The 26044-nt window shown below is 42.6% G+C and overlaps 2 protein-coding genes across 2 annotated transcripts; one reads left to right on the top strand and one right to left on the bottom strand.

The window, feature by feature from the left end:
* The first annotated feature begins 150 nt into the window (after positions 1 to 150).
* On the top strand, positions 151 to 25154 carry wscd1b (WSC domain containing 1b). Its single transcript, XM_080867087.1, has 9 exons — positions 151 to 413; positions 1435 to 2083; positions 9575 to 9689; positions 10763 to 10947; positions 19256 to 19377; positions 20194 to 20371; positions 20787 to 20951; positions 21058 to 21258; positions 24107 to 25154. The coding sequence occupies exons 2-9, from the start codon at positions 1690 to 1692 to the stop codon at positions 24457 to 24459; spliced, it is 1713 nt and encodes a 570-aa protein (XP_080723213.1). The 5' UTR covers positions 151 to 413; positions 1435 to 1689; the 3' UTR covers positions 24460 to 25154.
* LOC308387188 (uncharacterized protein) lies at positions 11434 to 15209 on the bottom strand. Its single transcript, XM_080867088.1, has 3 exons — positions 14686 to 15209; positions 14130 to 14504; positions 11434 to 14018 (listed from the first exon to the last, which is right to left on the bottom strand). The coding sequence occupies exons 1-3, from the start codon at positions 15079 to 15081 to the stop codon at positions 13962 to 13964; spliced, it is 828 nt and encodes a 275-aa protein (XP_080723214.1). The 5' UTR covers positions 15082 to 15209; the 3' UTR covers positions 11434 to 13961.
* Positions 25155 to 26044: the final 890 nt, after the last annotated feature.

Raw genomic sequence — 26044 nt, 5'->3', positions numbered from 1 at the left:
TAAGGCCCTCCTTATGTGCAGTAAAGCCTGTGGACTGCTGGACACGACTCCCGTTTGCACGGTGGAGGAGCTGTGACGCGTCCACATCACCAATGCAAATGAGACCGACTACCCCTCCTTCTCGTCCCCATCACCTCCTCTTTCTGTATCTCTCTCTCTCTCTGACACACAAGCACATACACACGTACTGCCTGCGCTTTATATCGCCGTGCCAGCCTTTCGGGGCGACGGAAAGCAGCGCTGGCAGAGAGAAAGAGAGAAAGAGAGAGGGAGAGCGAGCTTATATAACAGCTCTGGGAAACGCCGAGGACACACTCGGTGCACAACAAAGCGAGGAAAACAGCGATCTTAACGGCTATAAACTGATAAGTGATCGCGCAGTGGAAGGATGCCGCGCCGCTCCGGTGCTGAAGGTAAGCCGCATGGTCCAACATTCAATACTGTAAATGGTGGAGGCACAGTGAGGGGCTTTTAAGATGGAAGACCTCGGCTTCTTAAATAGGTGATGCGTGTTTACTCTCGCTTGTGATTCATTTGCCTTTCAACCTCCCATCCCGTTCCACTAAATCAATTCAGCCACGCGTCTTTGTTTTTCACCTCGAATACACAACCGCGAGTTATTTTACGCGTAAAAACGTGGAGTTGAACATAACTTGGGCACTTGGACATGATCGGAGACTGTTCACTGAGCAAACTGTTGCTTCTATCATAGGGAGCATCACCGCACCCCTACTTTTTTGAGGGGGGGTGGAGTGTGTCTTAGAAGGCCTGAGATGAAAAGTAGAGCTGAAGGGCATGACGGTGTGTGACGGCCACCGAGACAACGAGGCATTAATGGATCTCATCGGATGTTCACTCCACTGCTCCACTCTTCAGTCAAAGTGTCAGGCTTCAGAGAACACTGCGAACACCACAGTGTTTTTAGCCTACATATTCAGCGATCCTCAACATCTCATCTTTGCATGTTTTCCCCCACTCATCACTTATTCATCTCTCCACGGATGAGGCAAGAGTTTGTCTGCGCACACTGCTATGATAATCCCCATTTCATAAGCACCCATAATGCGCTCTCCAGACAGTTTTAATCACATGATATTTTTTTTCATTGAGATAGTTGAGATTTGGAAGCTGGGAGATAAGGTCAAGAATGCACTTTGAAACCACAAAGGTTCGGTGTCATTTTAAAATCAGGAATCGCAACTTTGGGCAGCAATATGATATAAAAACAAATGCGAACAATGGAAGCAATGGAGCAGCACCATGGGATTTGTTGCAAGACGCTGCAAGACAGAAACACAAGCCGATATGTCAACATAAGCTGTGAATCTAATTCACCAGTCGGGCTCATCTTTTCCTTTTCATTGTGCTGACATATAGAGAAATACGCTTGCATTAAATCTAGCTGCTGCTATTTTTTCTGTTTTCTCCCCCCAGCTTACACCCAAGGATCCCCTTGGAGTCACTGACCACAGCATTGGATATTAAATCTTTCTGGTGTGATACATCCATTGTTACACTGCTGATCTCAGACTCTGTGGCTCCAAAAGGACCAAGACAATGTTTGCACCTCTGCTAGATCCTACAGGTCTTGTCATTATTATGAAGTTCTAAGTAGGCTACAGATCTGCTCTCTCTCCTTACTCGCCAAATGGCCTTCCACTGAGCTGCGAGACAGTAAATGGTATAGGAATGGTGGCACCCTTCTACAAGCTGCACTGCCTCTTGAAGCGGGCTCAAATGCTGCTGCTCTGCTTGGGCATCGCCTATCTGATGGCAGGCAGCATCCTGCTTCTACAGCGCTCCAGCATCAGAGTGGCTCAGCCAAACCTGGCCAGCCTGCCCCCCCTGTGGTCCCTCTCTGCACCTCCTACTGCCCTCAGGACTGCAGGCTTGGGCATGAGGGCACGCTCCAGATGGGTTGCCATTCAGGCTGCGTCTGGAGGGGGAGCCAAGGCAGGAGGGCGACACTGGACTGCTTCCCGAAGCCTAGGGGTCCAACACTTGCATCATCGCTGGTTTCACAGTCTGCTGCCAGAGAGTCCAGAGCAAAGAGTCTCCGTCCAGAGAAGCAGCAGGCACAAAGGTAAATAACTGTGCACAGCTATGAATTTGTCTGCACATTGAGCTGACACTGTCCTGCCTCTATCACTTGTGGCTTGACAAGGTTCACTGCTGTTTTTAGTATAGCTAACTAGCCAGCAGACAAAACAAGCACTGGTCACTGCGTCGCCCTATTTAGATGTATTAGTGTGCCAGTGAAGTGTTAATGCCATTAACGTGCATCATGACAAATGCACGATTCTTTACGTGGAAAAAGATCTTCTCCAATGACTTCTGCTGAGAATGTAGAGCTGGGATTTTAAACACTCTAACACGTTTTAGATCTGCTTTTCTAAAACACCGGGACCTCTGCTATGTCACTGACTTGCACCTGTGTGGCCTTCTCACAAATCGTAGGAAGGCCACACAGGTGACCGTGGCCAAGCTTGGACAACTCTTCTGCCATTAAATTAAAAACATATATTACAAAGTCTATGAAAACACTCTGGGGGAAAAAGTGACAAAAATACCCTATGAGCATATTGAGCCGACGGATTTCCCCGTGAACAACATATCAGGAGCACATATGCATGTTTATTTTCTATTTTTGGGCTTTCTTTTTTGTTCAGATGGCCAGGGGCTGGGAAACCGCACTCTCTGCACAGGACTCACATAGTGCACTCACAACAAGCTTCATTCGACATTTATGAACAGATAATCATGACCTTAGAACATTTAGAAGAGCTTCATTATACATTTATATAACATTTTACATTTGGTTGCTTCAGATCTTGTAGATGAAAGATAGAGCTCACTGATCCTCTCGAAACCAGAAGAGTAAAAAAAAAAAAAAAGGCAGGCGAGCACTAAAGTAGCTTCCAGAAAATAAATTAGTAATTATGAAGCTAAAAAAACGATATAATTTCTTACTTGCACTCTCTGCTAAGGAGCCCTCACCATTACTTGAGTACTTTGAGATATCCATGGATGTTTACTCCATTGTTTAACTGTGCCTGTCAGCGCCTTTGCCATTTTGCTGAAATGATAAATACATTGGAATTACCTTCGGTGGAACATTTGTTCTTTCAGCCCATTCTTGAAAAGCATCCCGTAAAAGCTCTTAATCCTTTTTTTAAACAGACACTACATGACCATTCAGTCACTAAGTAGGGTAATACAGATGAAAAATGTTTGAGGCAAGAAAGAGATCAGTTTCAGTAACAGCCATCTGGCAAAGGGTCTTTTTTAAAAAGTATTACCCAGGACACAGAATTCAATTACCCAAGTCTATTGTGCCACAGGCCCTGTGAAAGTAGCCGGTTGAAGGGCTTAGAAAAAAGCGTATTTTTGACACCGTTTCTAAACCAAGTATATGCATTATTTCAGGATATCAGTCCAGATAATAATGAAGCAATCACTCGAATTCCACAACATGTATTTGACACTGAAATGAAAATCATTTACATGTAAATGCAATATTTAATAAATACATTTAAATTAAATTGTCTTCATATTGCATTAAATCGTAACAAGAGTCACCTTAAGGTGCTTTATCATGTGAGGAAGAGGCCCTCGAGTAACCCAGAGAAAACCCCCACAATCAGACAACCTCCTACACAGCAAATCCAGCATGTCCAAATTAACACTGTCGGATTTGATTTCAACACTATTAAAGTGTCTATATGGGTCCACACCAGAGAGTGTTAATTTAACTCTTTTTGGAGAGTTGGTACGTTAACTCTGATTTAGTGTTAAACACCAAATCTGTCTGGAGTTGATAATTTAATACTTGGTGTTAAGAGTTTATATATTAACTCTCAAAGAGTATTTTAGTTTAACTACGTAAGAGTTATCTTCTAATTCACTCTAAAAAGCGGGAATTTTACTGTTCTGAACTTCTAGAAATTTCTTTTGGAAATAAACATTTACTAAAAAGATGCAATGGTTTTTGAAAAACATTTATTCTGAACTGTGCACCAAGATTTCAAAACATTTTCTGAAAGACGTAACAGTATACATGTTCTCAATTTCATTAGAATTTTGTTTATCAAAAGGTCTGAGCTGGTAAATGCAAATAACAGCATCTCATCACTTATTTCTTCAATACAATATGCATGTCCTTCATTCATCCCTTTGTGGAACTTCAACGCACTTCTGCTCTCCCCCATATTCCATCTTCACAAGCATATCCTGTGCGGAGATCGAATAAAAATTAGTTGACACTAATTAATGGCACAAATAATCCAGTAAACAATTGCAGCACAGTAAAAAAAAAAAAGGAATCCTCTTTGAGCCATTACTTGTGTAAAGTATTTTCCCAAAAGACAAGGACACAGGCAACAGGTAATACTGAACTAAATGTAAAACCTCAACCTTTTTCATTTTTACCTAAACCGTGTGCACAAAACTCTGGAGGGATCTATGCTAACGTAGAACCCAGTCAGGACGTCTGCTACTGCTGTTTGCTCGTTTTTATGGGCGATCGTTTTCAGGCTTCAAGTAGCACCATTATACCAACATTTCACATTCTACACATTGTTTTAGGTGTATTTGACCAAAAGTTTGACTGAAAATTCACATGCAAGCTTTTTTTCAAGGCTGTGGTATTTGCCCGCAAACAATACCTTTCAGCTAGCTAAAACAGAATATTATGCTATCAGCGAGCAACATGGCTAATGCCTTTCACACAGCTTTGTCTCAACTCCAAAGAGCCACAGAAGTAAAAGCTCATAATAATAATTGAAACAATCTTTGAAAAAATGACTTACCAAGCATGGCAAACAACTCAAATATGTAGAGCAAAATGTTCTGAAACGGCTTCACTTCAGCTTCGATTGGAGCCGTGCTGGGGGCGGAGTCTGTGAATTTACTCTGTTGGTGTCATAGCCCCTGTAGGAGTTCAGAGTTAAGAGGTCAAGAGTTAATGTTTCCATTGTAACACCTCCAGATTTGACAGAGAAACACTCATTTTTAACACTCGATTTTAACTACTATCATTTTACACCTCAGAGTTACATTAAAAGAATGTGACTCTGCTTAGAGTAAAATTAACTCTACTTTTGCAAGAAGACTATTAACACCAAAACATTTAACACTTTTGAATTTGCTGTGTATGAACCAGCACTTGGTGACAGGGGGAAGGAAAAAAATCCCTCTCAACAGGAAGTAACCTCCAGCACAAGCAGGCTCGTGGATGGACAGCCGTCTGCTGCAGTCACTTCCCACCATGACTAACACATTTTTAGCCTAGCTTAACATAAAAACCAGACGCTGGTGGGTCTTGTCAGCAGCTTCCAGCTGCTGTTGCTGGACTTTGAGGCAAGAAATATCTCACTGAACCTCTAGTGGACTGATTCCAAGAAGTCACTGCTTCTGATCAAAAGGCATTTCTGTAAATAGCACCCCACAAAGTCACCGTTTAGTTTTTGTGTTAAGCAAACAAACTCCACCATGATGGCAGATTCACACACACACAGAAAGGTGAAAAATGTTAACTGGAGACCTTACTGATATTTGGCCTTCTTACCTCAAATGAGAACCAAAGTAGCAATCTCCATGCTAGCTGTTTTTACACTAAGCTAGCAGCCTACGGTCTTTACCTTCATATTTAGTGTAGCGAGATAAAACAAGCATCACTATTTTCATCTAAAGTTCTGCAAAAGGAAAATATTTCTGCATAAACCTTTAAATGTGTCATCAAAATAATAGAAAAGCAGAAAGATGTGCTGGTTCCAGCTCCTCAAATGAGATGTGATTGCTGCTATTGTGAATGTTTGTGTACTGGACTACTTGCTGAATAAAGAAAACCTATAACAGTTAATTGACTTGGTAGCAAATGAGTTAATCAAAAGATCAAATTATAATGAAAGTAGGTACAGTCTTAGAGACAGTGTTACATCAATATCAGTTGCAGCACCATGTCTAAAATTATTTAAAAAGCACTTTCCTATTTAGTAGAATAGGCGGTGTAATGGAGAGGGGAAATGCTGCTACTTACTGTGAGTCAAGCAGTAATAAGAAGCTAAATCAAGACTATCATAAGGTGGTTCAGCCAAGGTAGGCTGCCATTAAACAGCTCTTACCCATCCAAAACAGTCTCGTTATCCAAATTTCACGGCTTAAATCTCTGGACTGAAGCCCAAAAGCTTCAGGCCAGCACACATTATCTGAATTTTAAAAATGTGATCAAGAGTTACCGTCCCCTGTTTGTATTAATCACATAATGAAAACAAATACTTACAATAAAAATCCTTTAAAAGAGATTTTTTTTATTTTAATAACAAATGTGAGGACAAGACAGGTGGTTAAACATATCTCTCTATGGTAGCTCATTTATTGGCTGTAATCTGCTGACATATCAGTCCCGCTCCGCTCTGGACTTCCAAAAAGGTGCAAAATCCCAAAAGGCATTTTCATGATTTTAGTCTTTATCCCATCTTTATTCAGTGGCTGCTCTCACACAGAGGGTGTAGCAGTAATAACATCACACAGCCAGATGGAGAAGTTTGCACATGCATTTTCAGTTTCATATATCCATGGATTCAGGAGCTCTACCTGTTCAAACATTTTATAATAAACGTCAGAGATGTATAATACTTTGTATCTGCTGCTGGAAACCCTACACATTGCAGGAATGAGTGACAAATGTATTTATATGTAAAGTACAAATAAGGAGAGATGTGTAGATGGAGATATGACAAAGTATTTGATTCTCTGGCAAAGTTTCACTCAGTGCTGTAAGTGATTTGTACACACAGGTGGCAGCGGTGCAGTGGTCTGTACTCGTGCTTCCGTGTCCTCCCAAAGCCCAAAGGCACATGGAAGAGTCCAAGTTGCCCCTTGGTTTCGCTGGGAGTCTGATGTGAACGTAATAGGTCTCTGCATTAACTCTGTGATGTGACTGGCAACTCTGAACTTCAGACAAAGAAGAAAAGCTATTTCCATCTGCAGTAATTTATATTTTGCACCATGGCTCTTTCCTGGAGCCTTCCATGCGGGTATGTGGAATGTTTGAGTTAGGCAGAGGAGCAGTTCAGAACAGAGCTGGCGTCAGTGACAACAGATATGACACCGAATAAGTCAGAAACAGAAACAGGAGATTAAGTCAGAAAAAGAGGAGCTGGGCAGGAGGTCGGTTACAAGGTGGGTTTGCAGATAAGGAGCTTAAATAGCATGCCCTCTATGAAATAACCATTTGGATATGTGGAAGTGTATCGGATGTGTGCTGCTACTGAAATCAGTTAATCTGCAGCTGAGCTTGACTCTGTGGCTTCCCTGAATTAATGCTGCACTTGATTTTGTCCTTGTTAAATGCTTTCTCACTACTGCAAACACTCAGTTTGGTTCAGGCGAGCAGTGGCGGCTGTATAGAGCGTGCATCATTCTGACACGCAGCTCCTCCGCATAATGTCTAGACAAGTTCAGGGCTGCAGTGTGTGTGTGAAAAAGTCTTAACAGTCTTAGGAGTGTTGTGTTTTTCAGCATCCGACACCCCGTTGAGATGATCCTCCTCTCATCCTGTCTCAGGTCAGCCTGTAATGCATCGAAACCCTCTTTGTTGTCCTTTTTTTATGACGCTGCTCACACTTGTGAGGGTTTTAGTATGTAGATCCAGCAGCGAGGCTATGAACCCCCTTCAGCGGACTTTAATGGTCACACACAGTTGCTACCCGTGGCAGCAGCACATGTCCTCATTCTTGGCCATCCTGTCATTAGCCTCCTCCATCCAATCCTGCGGGGAAGAATCAGCTCCAGCTCAGCCATCTGTCTTGGTGTTTAAGAAAGCAGCACAGTGGCAAGCCAAAAGTGCAGTCGTTTCTATCATGTCTGGGAATTCAGGCTGATTCCCTCCATTAACCCTGAGCTGCTATATGGCTGCCCACTGCTTCACTAAGTGAATGGGTTAAATGCAGAGAGCAATTTCCCCACGGGGCTCAATAAAGTACAATAAAGTACACACTTTCTTTCTATTGCCCGGGGTCTCTTTCTCACTTTGATTAAAACAATGACCTGCACCGCCGGGTGGCTGAGAGGCATAGGGGGGCATCACCTTGGGTGATACCATTTGAGTTTCTTCTTTGGTGGTCCCAGCCTTTCAGTACTTTGAGGCAGCAGCTACCGTTGTACTCCTGCATTTGTTTTTTGGGCGCCGGCGGCTGGTGACTCAGCCTGACTCCAGCACAACAGGCTGGACGAGCTTCAGAAGACATTGCAGACTGATTGAATCACAAATTCGATACGGTGATGCTTGGCCTGCCAGAGATTTCACAGCCCATTGCGTGTTTCTGTCTTGTCTGCTCACCTTGCTGCACATTCCATCAGTCCCCGTCACATGCACCTCCAACACTTATTAAATCCTCTCTTTGACCAGTTGGCATCGGCCTATTTCGCCGCTGGTAGTAAAGTGAAAACAGAAAGCCAAGCCCCTCGTGTCCTTAAAACCTATAAACATCGATACACGTAAATTCATGTTAGGGATTGCAAAATAAACCTAAAAGCCAAGTATGTGCACGCACTCCATCCACCAAAAACTCAGTTCCTAAAGGACTAACAACATCTAGCATGTGGCCTCAAAACATAATAGTGTCAGACTCGAGGAGGAAGATGGAAATTAAATCTGCACACAAAGAAATGCATCAGCTCCCTCGCACGCTGAAAATGAAATTTATAAAGAAAACTTTAATGTGTCAGCTGAGCAGAGTTTGATGTTGCAATGTGGCAAAGACAGGGATTACATCAAAGACTGAATCTGGGTTACATCTTATATGGTGCCTTAATCTTGTCAGCACATCATAATAGTCTGCCGTAGCCTATTATGCGTTACATCCTTCTTTCTGCACGGGTGATTTTTATTCTAGTGGAAGTAAATAGGTTCACAGTAATGCAGAAATACCAATCATCTACATTGCTGGATAAATCAAGCCTTGCCATGTTATAATTTAGTTGGATGTTATGGCTCACGATACATGCTGCTGTGCATAATAACCGTGACTAAGTGATGACGCAAAGGCTGTTTTGGTTCTGCCACCCTTGGAGAATGTGTCCGGAGCCAAACCGAAGATGCCATATCAAGTTGCAGAGGAGTGTGTCAACATGTGTGTGTGTGTGCAACATGGACCAAACACAAACATGGACATACACAATTTGTCTCATTTCTGTTTGATTTTAAAAAACAAATGTGTTCTAAGTTTGCGAGGCACTACGTAGGACATTATTTAGTTTGTCAATGGTGCTAATGGTGAGTATTTTTATACCTTATGAGTCTGTCACTCAGTTTAATTTGGCCAATAAAGGATGATAGGCGAAAACTAAGGGAAAATTCCAAGGTCAAATCAAAGAAAAAAGAAATGCGTTGCTGGAAATCTGTCCGATTCTTGAATGACAAGTGCCCGATTCCTGTTTTATTATTAGATTTGACCATAAATGTGTACTTTTCATTCAGCTGCCTTGGTTTTGTGATTGCGCACGCTGAGTGCCACCACAGGACTTTTCTGCCTGAATGAATTTTAATTTCACATTTCTTTTCTTCATATAGGAACCTACATCGGATGCTTCCTTCACAACGCCAGCGATCGAGCCCTGGGAGGGACCATGCTTTACGACCTGCGCAAAATGACCAGTTCTTTGTGTCAAGACACCTGCTCGGAAAGGTAATGCGTTCACAGCGGGCTCCTGTGAAGGGACCACAGAAAGCTCGCTGTGTGAGTAAATGCTTTGGATCTCAGTCTCCTCCATGAATGCCTCCTGTGTTTTGAGCTATAGCGGAGAGCCAGGTGGCTGGATGACAGTAAAAGATGAGGGGGTGAGGAGTGAGAGAGGGGAGAATGAAGAGCAGGCCAGGACAGAAGGCTCGATCTGTTGCAGAAAAAGGAAGAAGGGAGGTGTTTGTGTGTGTGTTATAGAACGCTTAATGAGCTGAGTCCAGCAGTTGGTGAATAAATCAGTGGTTAGATATGTGCTTTTCCTGTGGACGTGCTGTGGTGTGGAAGTCTCTGACTGGGTCAGTGTGAGCCGAGTAATCAGCGCTGCCACATCCTCAACAAACCTGTTATTAAACATGTAGAGACAGGTGGAATTTTTCAAACACAACTCAAGGAATGACCTGCTTGAATTATTCCTTTTTATATGTTAGCAGCCAGGAAGCAGTGCATCCCCAGTGAAACGGGAACAGCTGAGGACAGATGGATGCTGCCAGGCGGATAGCTGGCGCTTCCATCTCAAATGCAAACCCGCCCTCTGCCTGTCCACATGGAAGGCAGTCTCGTTACCTGAGCGAGCCAATTACCGCAATGAGCAAAAGTAAAAAGTCAAGGCAATTTATGAGCAAGCTTCAAAGGACATACATGAAAAGGTCAGTTTTGATGAGGTCTCTGTCTTTCCCAAGGAGCCTGGATAAAGGAAGAGGAAAGGGGGATGAGTCACAAGAGCCTTGATATGTAAAGTACAGATCAGAGGTGACTGCACTGCAGCCAGAAGAAGGCATTACACAGTCAGGAGAGTGCAGAATGAAAAGCACTGATGGCTATCACGGGGAAACTGTATGTGTAAGCCCAGTAACTTTGAGTTAAATGATAAGTTTGAAATGTTATCGAAAGTCCTGTGGGAGAGCATAGCCAGAGGGCAATAGCTTCAGGTTATGGATTGCCATTGGCTAGGGCAATAACTATCAGTGTGTGTGTGTGTGTGTGTGTGTGTGTGTGTGTGTGTGTGTGTGTGTGTGTAGTGGTTACCAGTTTGCAGGTCTGGAGTACGGAGCCGAGTGCCACTGCGGGAATCGGATTAGCAGCCCTCGGGCTCCGGAAGAGGATTGTAGTCTGGTGTGTCGGGGTGAGAGGGGGTCTCCCTGTGGCGGCGTGGGCCGTCTCTCCATATACAAGGTGGAGGAGCAGCTGCCAGGTCACAGAAAATGTGAGTTGACTTCCCTCAGGGAAGACACGGCACCGTTTACTATTTATACCCTACACGGGCTCCGCAGATGAGTGAAGAAATGACTGAAGTTAAATTCTCAAAACACAACAACACAGAAAAGTTAAAGCTATGCACTCCCCACACCACCATCTATAACGCTGCCACATGCCGCTGTGCAACCAAAGCCTTATACATACAGCACATTTGATTCCTCTGTCCAGGAACTAACTTAGAGAAAGCGCCAACAATCAGATGACTGGTATAGATAGCAGTTGTGTTATTGTAAGGGTTGACCTTACCACATAAAGGACCTTGTTGTGATTTGGTGCTGTATGAATTCAATAGAGTTTAAATTGAACTGAATTTAGTACCACAGGATCCAAAGTTTCTACTGTCTCAACTCAACATTTTCTTCTTTGGTGAATCCAACGTTTCAGAGGTATACTGCCATCAGTTTTTGTTGTTTTCTTTTCTCTAGTGCAGGGTGTCCAACTCCCACACAGCTGAATCAAATGGTTGGATTACCTCTTCAGCATGCCATCAAGTTTGGCAAAGGCCGGGTAACTAGTCATTCATTTGATTCAGATGTGTCGGAACAAGGATGTGTCTAAAAGCTGCAGGACAGTAGCTCTCGAGGACTGGAGTTGGACACCCCTGCTCTAGAGATGTTGTCAAGTTGGTCAGCGTGTCACTTCCACGGTGCATTATTCATATTTTGTTGGTCAGTGAGGATGCATTGTCGATGCGATGAGGGAGAATTGTTTTGGAGACACAACCAGAGAAGCATCTTTCACATTCATCATCTTTTGTCTGGAACCACCCAACATTACTCATATTTTGAAGGTTTTATCGTCATTTACTTCCTCTAAATGTGTCTACATATACTTAACCATAACTTTGCTTTGTCTAACCCAGTGTTGGCCAATTACTTGAATAAAGTACTTAGTTACTAATTGTTGATTACATCTCCAAGAAAATAATCCCATTACTTTACTGATTATTTATTTTCAAAAGTAATTAGTTACTTTATTACTTAGATACTTTTAAAAAACATGATACACAACCTGAATAAGTAATAAAGCATTAGGCCTTTCAACCCAAATCGATCTTTGTCTGCATAATCCATCATATAAAATTGAATCAAATGGAAAAGTCACTTTTAAAAAATTGTTTTATTAGTTTTAAACTTTTATGCATCAAGCAAAAATTAAATTATATCCAACAGTCTCTGATTGTTGCTTATAACATTTAAACCTATTTTCTGCATTTTCCAAGATATACAATAAAATAATGTTCAGAATCAAAGATTCAGCAGCACTAAGTCCTGTCGCTCTTGAATCTATTTTCAGTTGTTTAGCAGGAGTGGGGCCTGTGGAGGTTTGCCCGGAGCCGCTGCGGTCATGTCATGGAGGGGAATGGGAATTTCACATTCCCGTGGTGGCGTGCTGGGTGCTTGATCAGATTTGAAGTTAAATTTTTCGCTGTTCCTGCCACGGACATCGCACGCTCGTACGCCATTGTCATGAGACACTTTCACAAACAAAATCATGGTTTAGTAATGCAGTAATGCAGCGTGCTTACTAGAAAGTAACAGTAATCTATTACTTTATTCCAATAGTAATCACTTACTTTACTCATTACTTGAAAAAAGTGGTCGCATTACAAGTAATGTGTTACTGCCCATCTCTGGTCTAACCTAACCACTCCGGAAAAAATGAAAGCGTCTGATATGAACCAAAGAATCAGATAACTTTTGGGATTCACAGCTAGGAGCAAAGAAGAAAGTTAAGTGAATTACAATGAAAAGCACAGCAGGATAGGATAAGGATTTGTCTTAGTGCACAGTGTTACAGAAGGAAAGGGGAAGGTGTGTGAAACGGTGGGGGCTTTATTCAAGAAAGATTATCATAAAAAGGTATATATCAGCCCGCACATCAACACGCACACACACACACACACACACACACACACACACACACACACACACACACACACACACACACACACACACACACACACACACAAACAGCTTGACTGGCTGAGATGTGTCAGCATTTCTTTGGCTGATGTTTAAATTGACAAATCCTTCCATCGCCGTTCCTGCGGTCATCATATTTGTCTGATGCACACCTAGAAAGCGGGCTGCATTGCTGCGACAGCCATCTGCGAGCTGTCATCTGTTGATGCTCAGACATGCATGAGTGACAAATCCTGTTGGTTCTGGTATTGTTGTAGTATTTGTAATGCAAAATAATAAGAAAAATATAACACAGCAACATCCTGTTCTTTGTTATTTTTCATGCCATTGCTTCCTCTGGGAAGATGGTCTTGACAAAATTGTGTTACTGTGTAACTGGCAACTGTGCTTTGTTGTTATTCCACTCCTTTGCTTCTTTGCAGTATTATGCCAAGTGTAGCTTTACAGTTTTTGCCCGTTGCCTGAACACATTTTGCAAAACTTTGCTCATTGTGCCAAAACCCTAAACACAAGTAAACATGACACAACACTGGGAAATATACCATTCACATCTGCACCAAATTGAAACTCTACTCTCAAAACCTAAACTCTGCTATCAAAACCTAACATTCCTTTGTCAAAATGTAACTCTGTTGACAAAATGACACATACTTGCATCATATGCAAACACTTACAGAGCAGGAGGAACACACTAGTCTACTTTATATAAAGCACTGCAGTCTTTGATTTCCATTGTTCATTCAGAAGGCATATTTTCAGGAGACACATTTGCAAACAACCAAAAAAGCAAATAGACCTACTCAATATTGTACATTGCAGTACCATGAATTCAGATAAAGCAAAAAAAACCAAAACAAAAAAACCCCCATAATACAGTAATAGAAAAAACACTATACTGTAAACAAAAAATCATGACAATTGTGCATACGTGGGCTCATGGATCCCGCCGTCTGTTGGGGTCTGGCCACAGGACCTCATCAACATCGCAAGCAATGTCTTCTCCCGCTGGGCACCGGGGAAAATATCCTCTTCCATGTCAAAACCATCCATGGATTGCTGTCACCTGAATGTCGCCGCAGGCCTGTTCCATTGCCTGCAGAAGAGGCATGCAGGCATGTAGTTGGCGGTCATATACACGCCATCTCCAAGCCGAAAAAAATTCCTCTATAGGGTTTAAAAATGGTGAGTAAGGGGGCAAGCATACCACTTCAAGTTGACTTTGGTTGGAGAACCAGGCCTGGACCAGAGCAGCCCGATGGAAACTGACATTATCCCATATCACCACAAACCTGGGCTGATCTGGTCTGTTCTGTACAACTATATCATGGAGAGCATCTAGAAATGTGAGTATGTGTTGGCTATTGTATGGACCCAGTACTGCATGATGGTGCAGAAGCCCTCGAAGGCATATGGCGGCACATAATGTGATGTTTCCCCCGCGCTGCCCTGGGACGTGCACAATTGCCCTTTGGCCAATTACATTACGACCCCGTCGTCTTGTTTTGCTCAGGTCGAATCCAGCTTCATCAATGAAAATGTATTCATGAGGCTGTGCAGCTCCATCCATGGCCAAGATTCTCTGAAAAAAAGGGGAACATATCACTGTACTACAGTGCTACACATACAGCACCCTCACCCCATCACACAGGTACCTGTGTAGCTCTCAGAATGGATCCATGTGGTACTGATATGGTACATATTCAGCTGCTACTGGACTTCACCAATACTCTATTGTAAATGTAAGTGACAGTTACACGTACCCGTACATATTCAGCTCGAAGTCCTTTGACCCTGTCACTGTTCCTCTCGAATGGGACTCTGTAGAGCTGCTTCATGGTGATGCTGTGTTTACCCAAGATGCGTCTGATGGTGGTGATGCTCACATGGTCTATGTTGCTGAACACTCGCCTGTCTGCAAGTATTTTCCGTCGTAGCTGGTGGAGACGGATGGCATTGTCTGCCCTCACTAGGTCCACAACAGCAAGTTCCTGCCGTTGTGTGAACAGGCGTTGGCGTCCTCCCCCAGAAGGTCTTCGAGTCATTCTAGAGAAATACAACCACATATTGTCATCGGTTTGCTTATTTTTCTTACAGTACTTCACTGTATATACTGTATCATCCACTGTACAACACTGTACTTCAATATAAGTAATCATGGTATGTTTCACAGAAACTACCACTTTGGCTGCAAAAGGAGCATTAGCACCCTGCAATACCCTGTACACTTGATATGGTAACTGTAGAACAGTACTATGAAAACCATCTGAGTAGAGTAGAAGGCAGTGAGATGAAGACAGACCTGTTTTCTAGTCAGAATTTTCTTATTACAGATGCCACTGTGAAGCGGCTTAGATGTGGGTGGACTCTCTGCCCAGCTTCCCTCATAGTCAGGCCGTGGTTGATGACATGGTCCACCAAAGTTGCTCTTATATCATCAGAAATATGGGTCCGTGCATGGCCTCTTTGACCTCCTCCTCCTCTTCCTCTTGCTCTCCCTCCATCCATGCTTGCAAAGTTCTTGAATTGGCTAAACTGAGGGCTTTTTGTGGTTGGCTAATTGGTGTTCAGTTTTGCAAGTAAGTGCCTTCAGGTGTATATTTGAGTGGTTGCAATTACCCGATGTGTTTTGTATTTTGGATACATGTGTTTTCCAAATGGCACCCTGAAATTTCATTTTTGAACGAAGTGTCTTATGTATGAAATAGAGTGTAGTATGCAGGACCATGTGTGTTGCATAAAGGAGTAAGTGTGTTGCATAATTGCAACCAGAGTGCAAAGCAGCACTTTTGTTTAAGGTATGGGTACATGTGTTTGGGGTATGGTAACAAAAGCTTCAAGTTGTGTTACTTTAGTCTAAGCATGGGTTTATAGTGTTCAAGCAACGAGCAAAAACTGTAAATGGTGATTTTTTTGGAGTCAAGTCCAGTTCTTGGGTTTGTCACCCCCAAACATGTTTCTTTTCATTATGGAGAAATAGCAAAAGTTTTGATCTGACCATAATAGCTTATCTCTGTGATCATCTGCAAATTTCAGTTTGAAGAAGCAAGAATTTCTTTCCTGGTCGACACCGTCTTAGACCATGGCAATGTGAATCTTGCTTCACTGTAGACAGTGACGCTGGTGTTCCAGCGGTTTTCAGTTCATGACAGGTTTGAGCGTTGGTGGTTACTGAATACACCCATTCGATTTCCTCTCATATGCCCACATAGCAAAATTGGAAAGGCCCGGATCTGGCCCACACAATGTGCTTACACATGGTCCACATACTGCAAAGAATGACGGCCCTTTGTTGGCCCAGATCTGGTTTGCCAGAGGTGGCCCACACATTGGCCAGCACAAGGCCAGTTGCAGACACACTGGTGGTCCTGTGCTGGCCCAGAACAGTTTCAGATCTGGCCCCAGATGTCAGCCTAACGTGTACTTGAATCAGCCCATATGATAACAACATGTGCCAGAACATAATAGTGCAGAAGTAACATGACAGTGAATCTTATATAGCGCTTTTCTGCTCAAAGTGCTCTATACAACATGCCACATTCACCCAATCACACACTTTCTCTAAACTGAGAGCTTCCTAACTGCATTCATACACATTCACACTCTTGACATGCCGACTGGAAGAGCCAGGGATCAAACCACTAATCTTCAATTCAATTCAATTCAATTTTATTTATATAGCACCGAATCACAACAAAAGTCGCCTCAAGGCGCTTCATAATCTTCCGATCAGTAGGTGACCTGCTCAACCTCCTGACCTACAGCCAGTGTTGGGAAGGTTACTTTTAAAATGTATTCCATTATAGAATACAGAATACATGCCTCAAAATGTATTCTGTAACGTATTCCGTTACGTTACTCAATGACAGTAACGTATTCTGGATACTTTGGATTACTTAATATATTATCATGCTTTTTACAACTACGTGAATGTACTATTGCTGTGTGATTTATTACTATTACTGAAGGTCCGCGGCTCCGAACCGTAGTAAAGGGACCTCTGACTAATACGTCGGGTTCGTGTCGGGCTCATAGCCGAAAAATAGCTTTACTTTGTTGTCTGGGTCAACTTTGCTAGCAGAGACAGAGAGAGGCGTTGAAAGGCTCCAATGGAACTTATTGTTTTCGGAGGAAAACACGAACACGGTGTACAGTCGAGTCTTAATAGCTTACTTACAACTGGGCTCGTCAGGCATTCTGTTTGGCTGCAGTGGTTATTATTATATTTACATGCTTCCAGCTCCCGTTTTTGTTCGATGACAGCTCGTACTTTTCCTTTTTCTCCCTCCTCGCGCTCACAGACACATAACGTGTATGGCAGTCCATTCTCCCTGCAGCACGGACTACACTGCCCATGATGCTACATTCTTTAGAGCTATGCTTGTAGCATTCTGCATGTTAGCTTAGCACAACAACAACAAAAAGGCGCTCTCTCACCCAGGAAACACAGAGAGAGAGCGTCACCCTGTAACCATGGCAACCGTAACGCTGCCGCCTGGAACAACGGCACGTAGCTGTCAAACAAAACCCAAACAGTCCTGACCCGCGACAAAATGAAACAGGGAAGTACCGCAGTGTAATCCATTTATTTCAACAAAGTATTCTGAATACCACCTTTTTAAACGGTAACTGTAACGGAATACAGGTACTCATGTTTTGTATTTTAAATACGTAACGGCGGTACATGTATTCCGTTACTCCCCAACACTGCCTACAACTACCTGGTGATGAACATGAGTAAACCCTCACTAGGTTTTGGATAAAGTGTACACTCACAAGCCTGTCAAACCTGCATTTGAAACCATACCATAGCAGTATAGTATTGCAACATGGCATTTGGGTCTTCTAACTAAAATAGGAAAATAGGAACATAAATAGCGCCATCATTGCCAGACCTGGCCCACATCTGGTTGACATACACCCTGCCATGACACCAGTCAGTCAGAAGAGCCAGCTTGATGCCGGATCTGGGGAAGACCTGCTTTCTATGAGCCTGGGCCACATAAACCAAACCATGGGCCTGGCCCATATCTGGATGACATACCACTTACCATGCCAGAAGTCAGCCAGCAGTGCCGGCTTGAGACCAGATCCGGGCCAGACCTGTCTGCTATGTGGGTGAGGCTGAGAGTTTAGGTCTTCTTCCATATCCTGGCAAAGTGGTGACACATCTATATAACTTGTACATAAAATTGTTTGAACTGATGATCTTGGAATGTGCAGTTATTTAGAAATGGTTGTAAGAGACCATGCTACTCATGCTGATCTACAGCTCCCCTTCTTGCTGTTATCGCTGTGAGTCTTGGTCAGTCCAGTCACGTCTGTCAAATTAAATCATTTTTGTGCTGGCAAAGAGAAACTACCAGTATAGTCTACCATGATTGCTAGCAAAGAGTTAATTACATTGGTCTTGTTAAAAGTTAAAAATCAGCATAGAACTTTTAGCACCACTTATTAAAATTTTTAAGAGTATATATCTACGTACTTCAGCCTGTATGTGTACTTTTGAGTCTGTGTGCATTAGGGAAAATCCAAAATAAATGTAAACTTATTTTTATAGTCATTAAAGACGTATCCTTTATTCCACTCTGAAAAACAAACAGTTCAAAGACATCATTAAAAGCTTCAAATTACCATGACATTCATGCCCATGATGAGTGTACATAAACCTCTGACTGTATATTATTTGACATTTATATTTAAGTAAATACTTAAAGTTGTATTATCTTAGCAGGATGTTGCACAAAGTTAATGTGCCACTTTTAAAATGTCAAGCTTTTAACCTGTGTTGCTGTTCTGGATGGTCCTTAATGCTTCATTTTAAAACCTTTTTGACTGCTCATTACTCTTCTTTGTTTTATGACTAAACTCTTGACTCAACTAAACTAATTGTGTATTAGCCCCACAATGACCACGACAAATCCAGCTATAATGATTATCCATAACTTTTTCTTATAAAAACAGTTTTCACTTGTGTAAAGATTTGCTCCCTCCTCCTGTTGCAGTCAAGGGCGAATCTATTATATAAGCAGCTGATGATCATAAACAATATTAATATTCATGACTGGAAGATTCGGCGTCTCTGGAGATTTGCAGCTGACTTGTGAATGTATTACACTGTGTACCAGAATTCAGCCAAGTATGGAAAGATAATTATCGCAGAAACCCTTTGCATGTACATTTCTTTGAAAATCTGACATTTGCTACTTGTTTGTATAGAAATAAATGCTCCCCAATGTTGACCAAAGCAAGGCAAACCCTTCAAATGTGTTTTGCAGTCACTAGCAGAGCGCTATTCCTTATCATCCCCGTGTGCGTTTTTCCTCCTTGCAGTCAGAAATGTGCACTACCGGGGTTGCTTCAAGTTGCTGAAAAGCATCATCGGCACCTTCCCCGTCTACTCCTTTCAGCCGAACCTAACCACGCAGTCCTGCATCGAGACGTGCACTGATAAGGTTTGAATTTCTCCTCTGCAAATTACAGCAATGATGATCAATTTATTGCACACTCTACTTGTGGTTCTCCACTCAGGGAGCTGTCTTCTCTCCCTGGAGAACACATGTAGGAGCACAGAGCTCTCTGGATTTTTGCTGAATATTTTAGGTTTAATGTGTCTGTAATGAGATGTAGATACTCTGCATCCTGCACTGAGATCTTACTCTGTGCAGCTGTGTCGCCTCCAAAAAACAGAAATATGGATGGTAGAAATATTGGCAGTGACTGCAATATGATTAATTCTCACCGTGCGGTGTGTGTTTATGCATGCATATCAGTTCCAAAAAAGTTTCACTCCAGTGTCCTCGTGTTGTGACATTGAGCATTCTAACCTCCTGCTACCTGGCAGAGTGAGGAAAAATAAGAGAGTTGGGATGTTCTGCAGATTCAGCTGAGTAAATGGTAAATGGACTGGTTCTTATATAGCACTTTTCTACTCTGTCTGAGCACTCAAAGCGCTTTACACAACGAATTCATTCACCCAATCACACAAGCACTTCTTCTAAGCTCTTAAATGCTCTATCTAACATTCACACTCCGATGGATGCATCGGAGAGCAACATCGGGTCAGTTTCTTGCCCAAGGATATTTGGATTGCAGCCTGGGCTTGAACCACCGACCTTCTGGTTAGCGGCTGACCTGCTCTGCCACCTGTCAGGTGGCATCTGAGCTGAGATGACAGATCACCCTTAGCTAGATTAGAAGTCTTTGGAGAGAAAAATTGGTGTGATGAGTCATATGACAACCTGAAGAACATTTGTGCTTTTGGTTTGTAGGAGCTCCCACTGGCTGTGTTCAAGAAACCCCACTGTTTCTGTACATGGACGTCATCTCTTTTCAGTCTCAACCAGCAGTCGGACAACCAGCAGTGTGTGGGGAACCACACCATCGCCTCTGCACTCACGGCGTCCACAGAGCCTGACCACTACCAAGTTTACCATACCCCTGTGCTTGGTGAGATATTTGTTACACAATGCAAAAATGTGTTAGTCATCTGCACGTGTTTTTATTTGTAAATGTATTATTTTGAGCCCATCCCACTGTGCCGTGTCAGTCATTTTTTGCTGATCATGCAGTGTAGCTAAAGTTCCAGTCTTGCATTAATTCTAAGTCCCAACTGAGAGACTTTCTGTGACCACTGTGTTGTTTTCTTGGGGTCAGATGCTTAGTAAAAATGAAAACAGTCTTCATCCCAAATTTCAGCTCTGATCTGTGACTTGCAATCCTACTGCAATTTGTGCCACGTAAAGAAAAAACTCCATTTCAGGCTCTCTGCTACAATACTTACTATATATTCTCATACATATTCTGATATATTCTGATATTCTGCTGATATACAACAGCTGAAACAAAAAAACTGTGCTTCCAGACTCCAGGTGCAAAGAGAGGATGTTTCTGCCTCAAAGATCCAGTTCCCTTGTGGCTCTCTCTAGTTTTCCCGGGGCAGGCAACACCTGGGTACGACACCTGATCGAGCTTGTGACCGGCTACTACACTGGCAGCTTCTATTTCGATGGCACGCTGTACAACAGAGGTGGGGAGAGCACAGTCCGTGTCCTGAAATGAGAGTTTAAGTGGGTGCTTGATGAAATATTGCCCTACAGCTGACTGTTATCTATTCATTTATTCATTGGTACCAGGTTTCAAAGGCGAGAAGGACTACTGGAAGAGTGGCCGCAGCATTTGCGTAAAGACCCATGAAAGTGGGCAGAAAGAAATTGAGATGTTTGACTCTGCCATCCTGCTGATTCGCAACCCTTACCGCTCCTTAATGGCTGAATTCAACCGCAAGTGCGCCGGACACTTAGGACACGCCACAGATGCCCAGTGGAAGAGTAAAGGTGATGTAGTCCAATAGAATGAAGTGGTTTATGGCTCAGCTGAAGGTTGCTATAGTTACTGCTGCATAATGTCCTACTGTTGATGATACAACAAGAGTAGACAAGAGATGAATGTCGTGAAGCACCTTTATATTTACAGGCCAGCACTCAAGACTCACTCCTGAGCACCAGACAGCCACCCTTTAAGAAAAGTCAAACTTTGTCTAAACTTTGTTCAAAAGTTGTCTTTTTACTTTGTTCCACTAAACAATTATCTGTTGAGTAAAGTCTAAAAAATGGAATGTAGCATTCAGGCATAGCAGACATCAGATCACACCCTTCATTGTGTCTCGTTTGTGGCTTTTTGGGCGAGTCTCTGCATGGTCATATTGTTCCCACGTACTTGGGCGGTATAGCGAGATTTATGGTCGAGCATAGGTGATGTGTTCACTGTCCACTCCAGCCAGGAGACCGCTTTCCAAGCAGATGCTTGCGTTACCTGTGACAATCAGAAGCAATGGGAATCTTGGAGGGCTGGATAGGAGTGGTTGAAACCGTAAACGTGTACGCAGACGGACCTTTGCGGGATCGTAAATCTCGTTATTGGCGCCGCTGCGGTTAGGGTCGTCATTTCACAGGAAGAAGGTTCTTGGTTGGTTGTAGCTTTATGCTTTTCACGTCTCTTTACAGTTTTTCTCAAATGCTAAAACACATGTCACAAACGTTACCACCAGGTCCCCCAATGTCCAAACACAACACCCTTCTCTAAAGCTACATAAACACAACCACACCTTCCCACTGCAAAACTCAAACTCCCACACCAAGAGAGCAGCTCGAAGCTGTCAAAACTGTAAACACTATACACAGCATTACACACTACAGCAAAACAATTGAAAACACAATGCTCAATTTGTGAGAAGGTTCTTTGTTTCATAACTGCCAATGCATATTTTAGAAACTATACAGTAACGGATCGTCGTAGATCTCTGCAGAGGATTAGGCATTTAGATTTGTGAGTTTCATATGAGTAGTATAAATCTATAGAAAATCCTGCATGTACGTACACTACTGTAACACAACTCAATGCAAAAACAGAATCTATTGCACACAACAGTAATCTTGAAAACATGAACAGGGTGTGAAGTTTTTTTATTTACATTATTCACACCACACACACACCACAATCACTGTGCGGCATCATGTCGCTGAGCTGTTGCTCGCATCTCGTCCGTAATGATGGTGCGAGGTTGTCTTGCTCTCCCTCCTGGACCTTCTCCTCTCCCATGTTGGCCTTCTCCTCTTCCTCATTGGCCTGCTCCTCTTCTTCCAGGGCCAGCTCTTCTCCCTCCTCTGCATCAAATTCCTCTTCCCCTGACTCTGCCTTCATCCATTGTGCTTGTTTGGAATCTTCAGCATACTGTGCACTCTGAACTTGCTTTTACATGTGGGTACAGCATTAGCAACAAGTGTCTTCAATTTTGAGTCATTGTGTGTAGTGAATGACGCCAGGTGTGTTCCCTGTGTTCAAAGATTGGTGACTGTGGCAAGCATTTTGCATCACATGGGCTTTCATTTGAGAATATGAGCAGAGTTGTTTTGCAACATGTGTTTTAGCAAGGAAAAATGTGTTTAGATTTATGAGTACATAGGGTTGTGTTTTGTGAATTGTGTCTTCATGTGACATGTGTTTATGGTACTGGAATATGGTGGCTACATTTAGTAAATGTGTTTAGACTACTGGTCATTTGGGTTACAGGATTGGCTTTTGTGTTTTAACATTTGAGAAAAACTGTAATATCTCTCCTCACAGGTTTTAATTCAACTTTTTTACAAGTCGCTTGAACTGAAATGAGTTTACGGGGACTACATTCACCTATTTAATAGTTTTTATTTGCTCTGAGTTTTTAAATGCCTTCTCTCCATACCGTGGGGTTAAAGAAGACAACATTCATGTTGCTCACAGCACTGAAAATATTTGATTTTCAAAAGACAGTGAAAAAGCAGTTTCTTGGTCCCACTGAAAGCTGTTGACAGAGTGTTCTGAGGATAATGCAGAATACAGATGAGTGTGGACTGAAAGCTACTGCTGTGGCATCATGCTGCTAAACCATCACCATGCTGCACTACTTCTTGACAGTTTTTTTCTTTGTTTCTTACAAAATGTAACTACAATGTCTCATGTATAGTTTAAGAACGTAATGAATGTTATAGAAAAAAAGTTAAAATATCTCATTTCAGTCACAGTCTCAAGCTTAAAAACACCTCGATGCGCTCATCAACCCTTGTATGTGGCTATTGGCTGCTCTTACACAAAAAACGCAAACAAAATAAAACACCAGTTCCAACAACCAGTTAGTTAGAGACCCAACAAAGAGCCAGCCTGTCTATACCACAGGCATATACACACACATGCTGCATTGTCTCCTCTCTGCCTGCTTTCTGGCTGACATTCCAGTTTCTCTTTTTTTTCACACGATGATGAATGATGTTTATCATCTGATTGCAGTGCATGAAATCATTTGATTTATAGTCTTCACCTTGGGAGTAACTATGTTGAAGTTGTACTGCCGTTTGATATCCACACAGTGGAGCTCTCCACAGTTTTTACGCATATTTTTTTCCATAGTTTGTGTCATAACCAGTTGAGTCGCGTCTTCCACATTCACACAGATAAACATTCACTCAGATGATCATTTGGGACACGTACATTTTTTTTACTTAGTTCTGCAATCAGTTATTCAACACTGACACAGACACAAAAATGAAAATTCTCAGAAGCATGCAGTATATTGATAAAATCCAACGTCTATGTGTGATTCCTGATCAAATTAGCTAAAAATAATCCAACTGTACCCTCTTTCACTTGCAGAATGGCCAGAGTTTGTCTCCAGCTATGCCCCCTGGTGGGCATCTCATGCTGTGAGCTGGCTGAAGTTTGGCCGTCGCCTCCTGGTGGTGCATTATGAGGAGCTGCAGCGAGATCTCCTCCCCCAGCTCCGGCTCATCACAGCCTTTCTAAACGTCACTATGACAGAGGAGAGGTTTCTGTGTGCAGAGAGCAACCAAGACGGGCATTTCAAACGCTCAGGGGCTCAGCGGCCCTCTTTTGACCCATTCACTCCCGACATGAGACAGATGATTGACTCCCACATTCATGCTGTTGACCAGGCGCTGCAGAGCAGGAACTTTAGCGGACTTCCACAAGATTACCTCCCCAGATGATGATGTGAAAAGGTCATGAGGTAGTTCTTTAAATGACTGGTACAGCAGAGGTGTGTGAGAGGAAAGGTTTCCACCGAGTGCTACGTGGGGAGCAGACACACGCTGGCCAATGTAAGCGGCCCACCTGACTCTTTAATAAGCCAGTCACACTGTGAATGCCCGTAGAATCAGAGAAACTCTTTAGAGGTCACTGGAGAAACATTTCAGTTCATTGTGAAATTCTACAGAGAACAGGTATGAAAGCGTCAAGGCCAGGACTGCCTCTATGCAAGCAGCAAATATGATGATTACTCAGAAAGGATTTGTTAGGCAGTAGATCTGGATGTATCTGTATGTCCTTCAGAGGTGCTGCATGCTGTTATATGGACATGAACTCAGAAATATGGTGATGACAATGAAAACTTCTCCAAACTGTATGAAATGTTTCTATTAGCATTTTATTTCATTAAATGCGTTTACTTTGAGCTGGGTGCAGTTGCGTACACTGGCATCACTTGAAACGTGTTTCACTTTATTGTTACCAGGTGAGGACAGGTGTGTCTCCATTTCCAAGGTGACATTGGGAGGGTTTGTGTATCTGCTGTTCAGCTTGTCACAAAGAAAGCAAACACGTGTGTGCGCTGTAGATCTCTTAGCAAAGGACTCAAGTGCAGATGTTTTTCAATCGTTCCTGGAATAACCTGGGAGAACAGTGCCACCTGGTGGTTGAATTTGCACCTATCAGTACTACGAACACTGGTGCAAATTCCTTTCTCTGCATTCACCATTACATTTTTATTTTTTATTTGAGTCACGTTCTTGTATCTGATATTAATATGAAATACACCAAGGAGACATAAATTGAATTAATTTCACCATAGACTGCTCAGAAACTGTAGCACAATCAGCACCTCTCTGACAATGCTAAAAAAATAACACCTCTGAAAATGAAAGATTCATGCAGGGCTGCTGTCACTGTGTTCATTCACTGCAACAGAGATGCAAACAACTGATTCCAGCAACGAGCTAAATGTATGCCTCCTCTATCAGCCACATGTGAATGTAAGCTTTTACTCCAAAATCCAGTCCCTGCTTCTATGAGCTCATTGTGGACTACTAACCACTTAGAACTTTGTTTTTTGTAACAAGTATCCCATTTCACTGCTGACAATATCTACAATCTGGACCTCTTCTTTGTCTGCTGACACTAGATAACCTCACCAACACCTGTCTGATACAGTACGTCAGAACATACAGGTGAGTACAAAGAGAAGATTTGAGACAGTAGAAAGCTTCTAAAATCAGGCACAGAAAAAAGAGACAGAATACAAGAAGGTGGACATGCTGCTGCTAACGAGGTGGTTTTACAGGGGAGATTCTCCAGACAACACAAAGCACAGCCTCACACCAACATCACATTACAATAGAAACTTTGTGTGTTGTGCAATAATTCACACACATACTCATGAAAAAGAAGTCCGTCCAGTGTTCGGATTAGGATGGTATAGACAGAAAGAAAATATGCTCTTTCAGGTGGATACATGCATATATATCCATCTTCTATGAAACAACTAAGTCCCCTTTAGCCACCGTGTGGCTTAAACAT

This window comes from Rhamphochromis sp. 'chilingali' (assembly GCF_963969265.1).
Source record: "Rhamphochromis sp. 'chilingali' genome assembly, chromosome: 19".
Lineage (NCBI taxonomy): Eukaryota > Metazoa > Chordata > Actinopteri > Cichliformes > Cichlidae > Rhamphochromis > Rhamphochromis sp. 'chilingali'.
Note: the sequence above shows the minus strand (reverse complement) of the source record. Positions and strands in the feature narration are given on the sequence as shown.

Coding starts and splice junctions, on each gene's coding strand:
- wscd1b (XM_080867087.1), top strand. CDS start 1,690: ATGGTGGCACCCTTCTACAAGCTGCACTGCCTCTTGAAGCGGGCTCAA. Junction 2,084..9,574: donor GAGAAGCAGCAGGCACAAAG/GTAAATAACTGT, acceptor TTCTTCATATAG/GAACCTACATCGGATGCTTC. Junction 10,948..19,255: donor GCTGCCAGGTCACAGAAAAT/GTGAGTTGACTT, acceptor TCCTCCTTGCAG/TCAGAAATGTGCACTACCGG.
- LOC308387188 (XM_080867088.1), bottom strand. CDS start 15,081: ATGATTACTTATATTGAAGTACAGTGTTGTACAGTGGATGATACAGTA. Junction 14,505..14,685: donor TTCGAGCTGAATATGTACGG/GTACGTGTAACT, acceptor CCTTTTTTTCAG/AGAATCTTGGCCATGGATGG. Junction 14,019..14,129: donor ACCAAAGTCAACTTGAAGTG/GTATGCTTGCCC, acceptor CCTCTTCTGCAG/GCAATGGAACAGGCCTGCGG.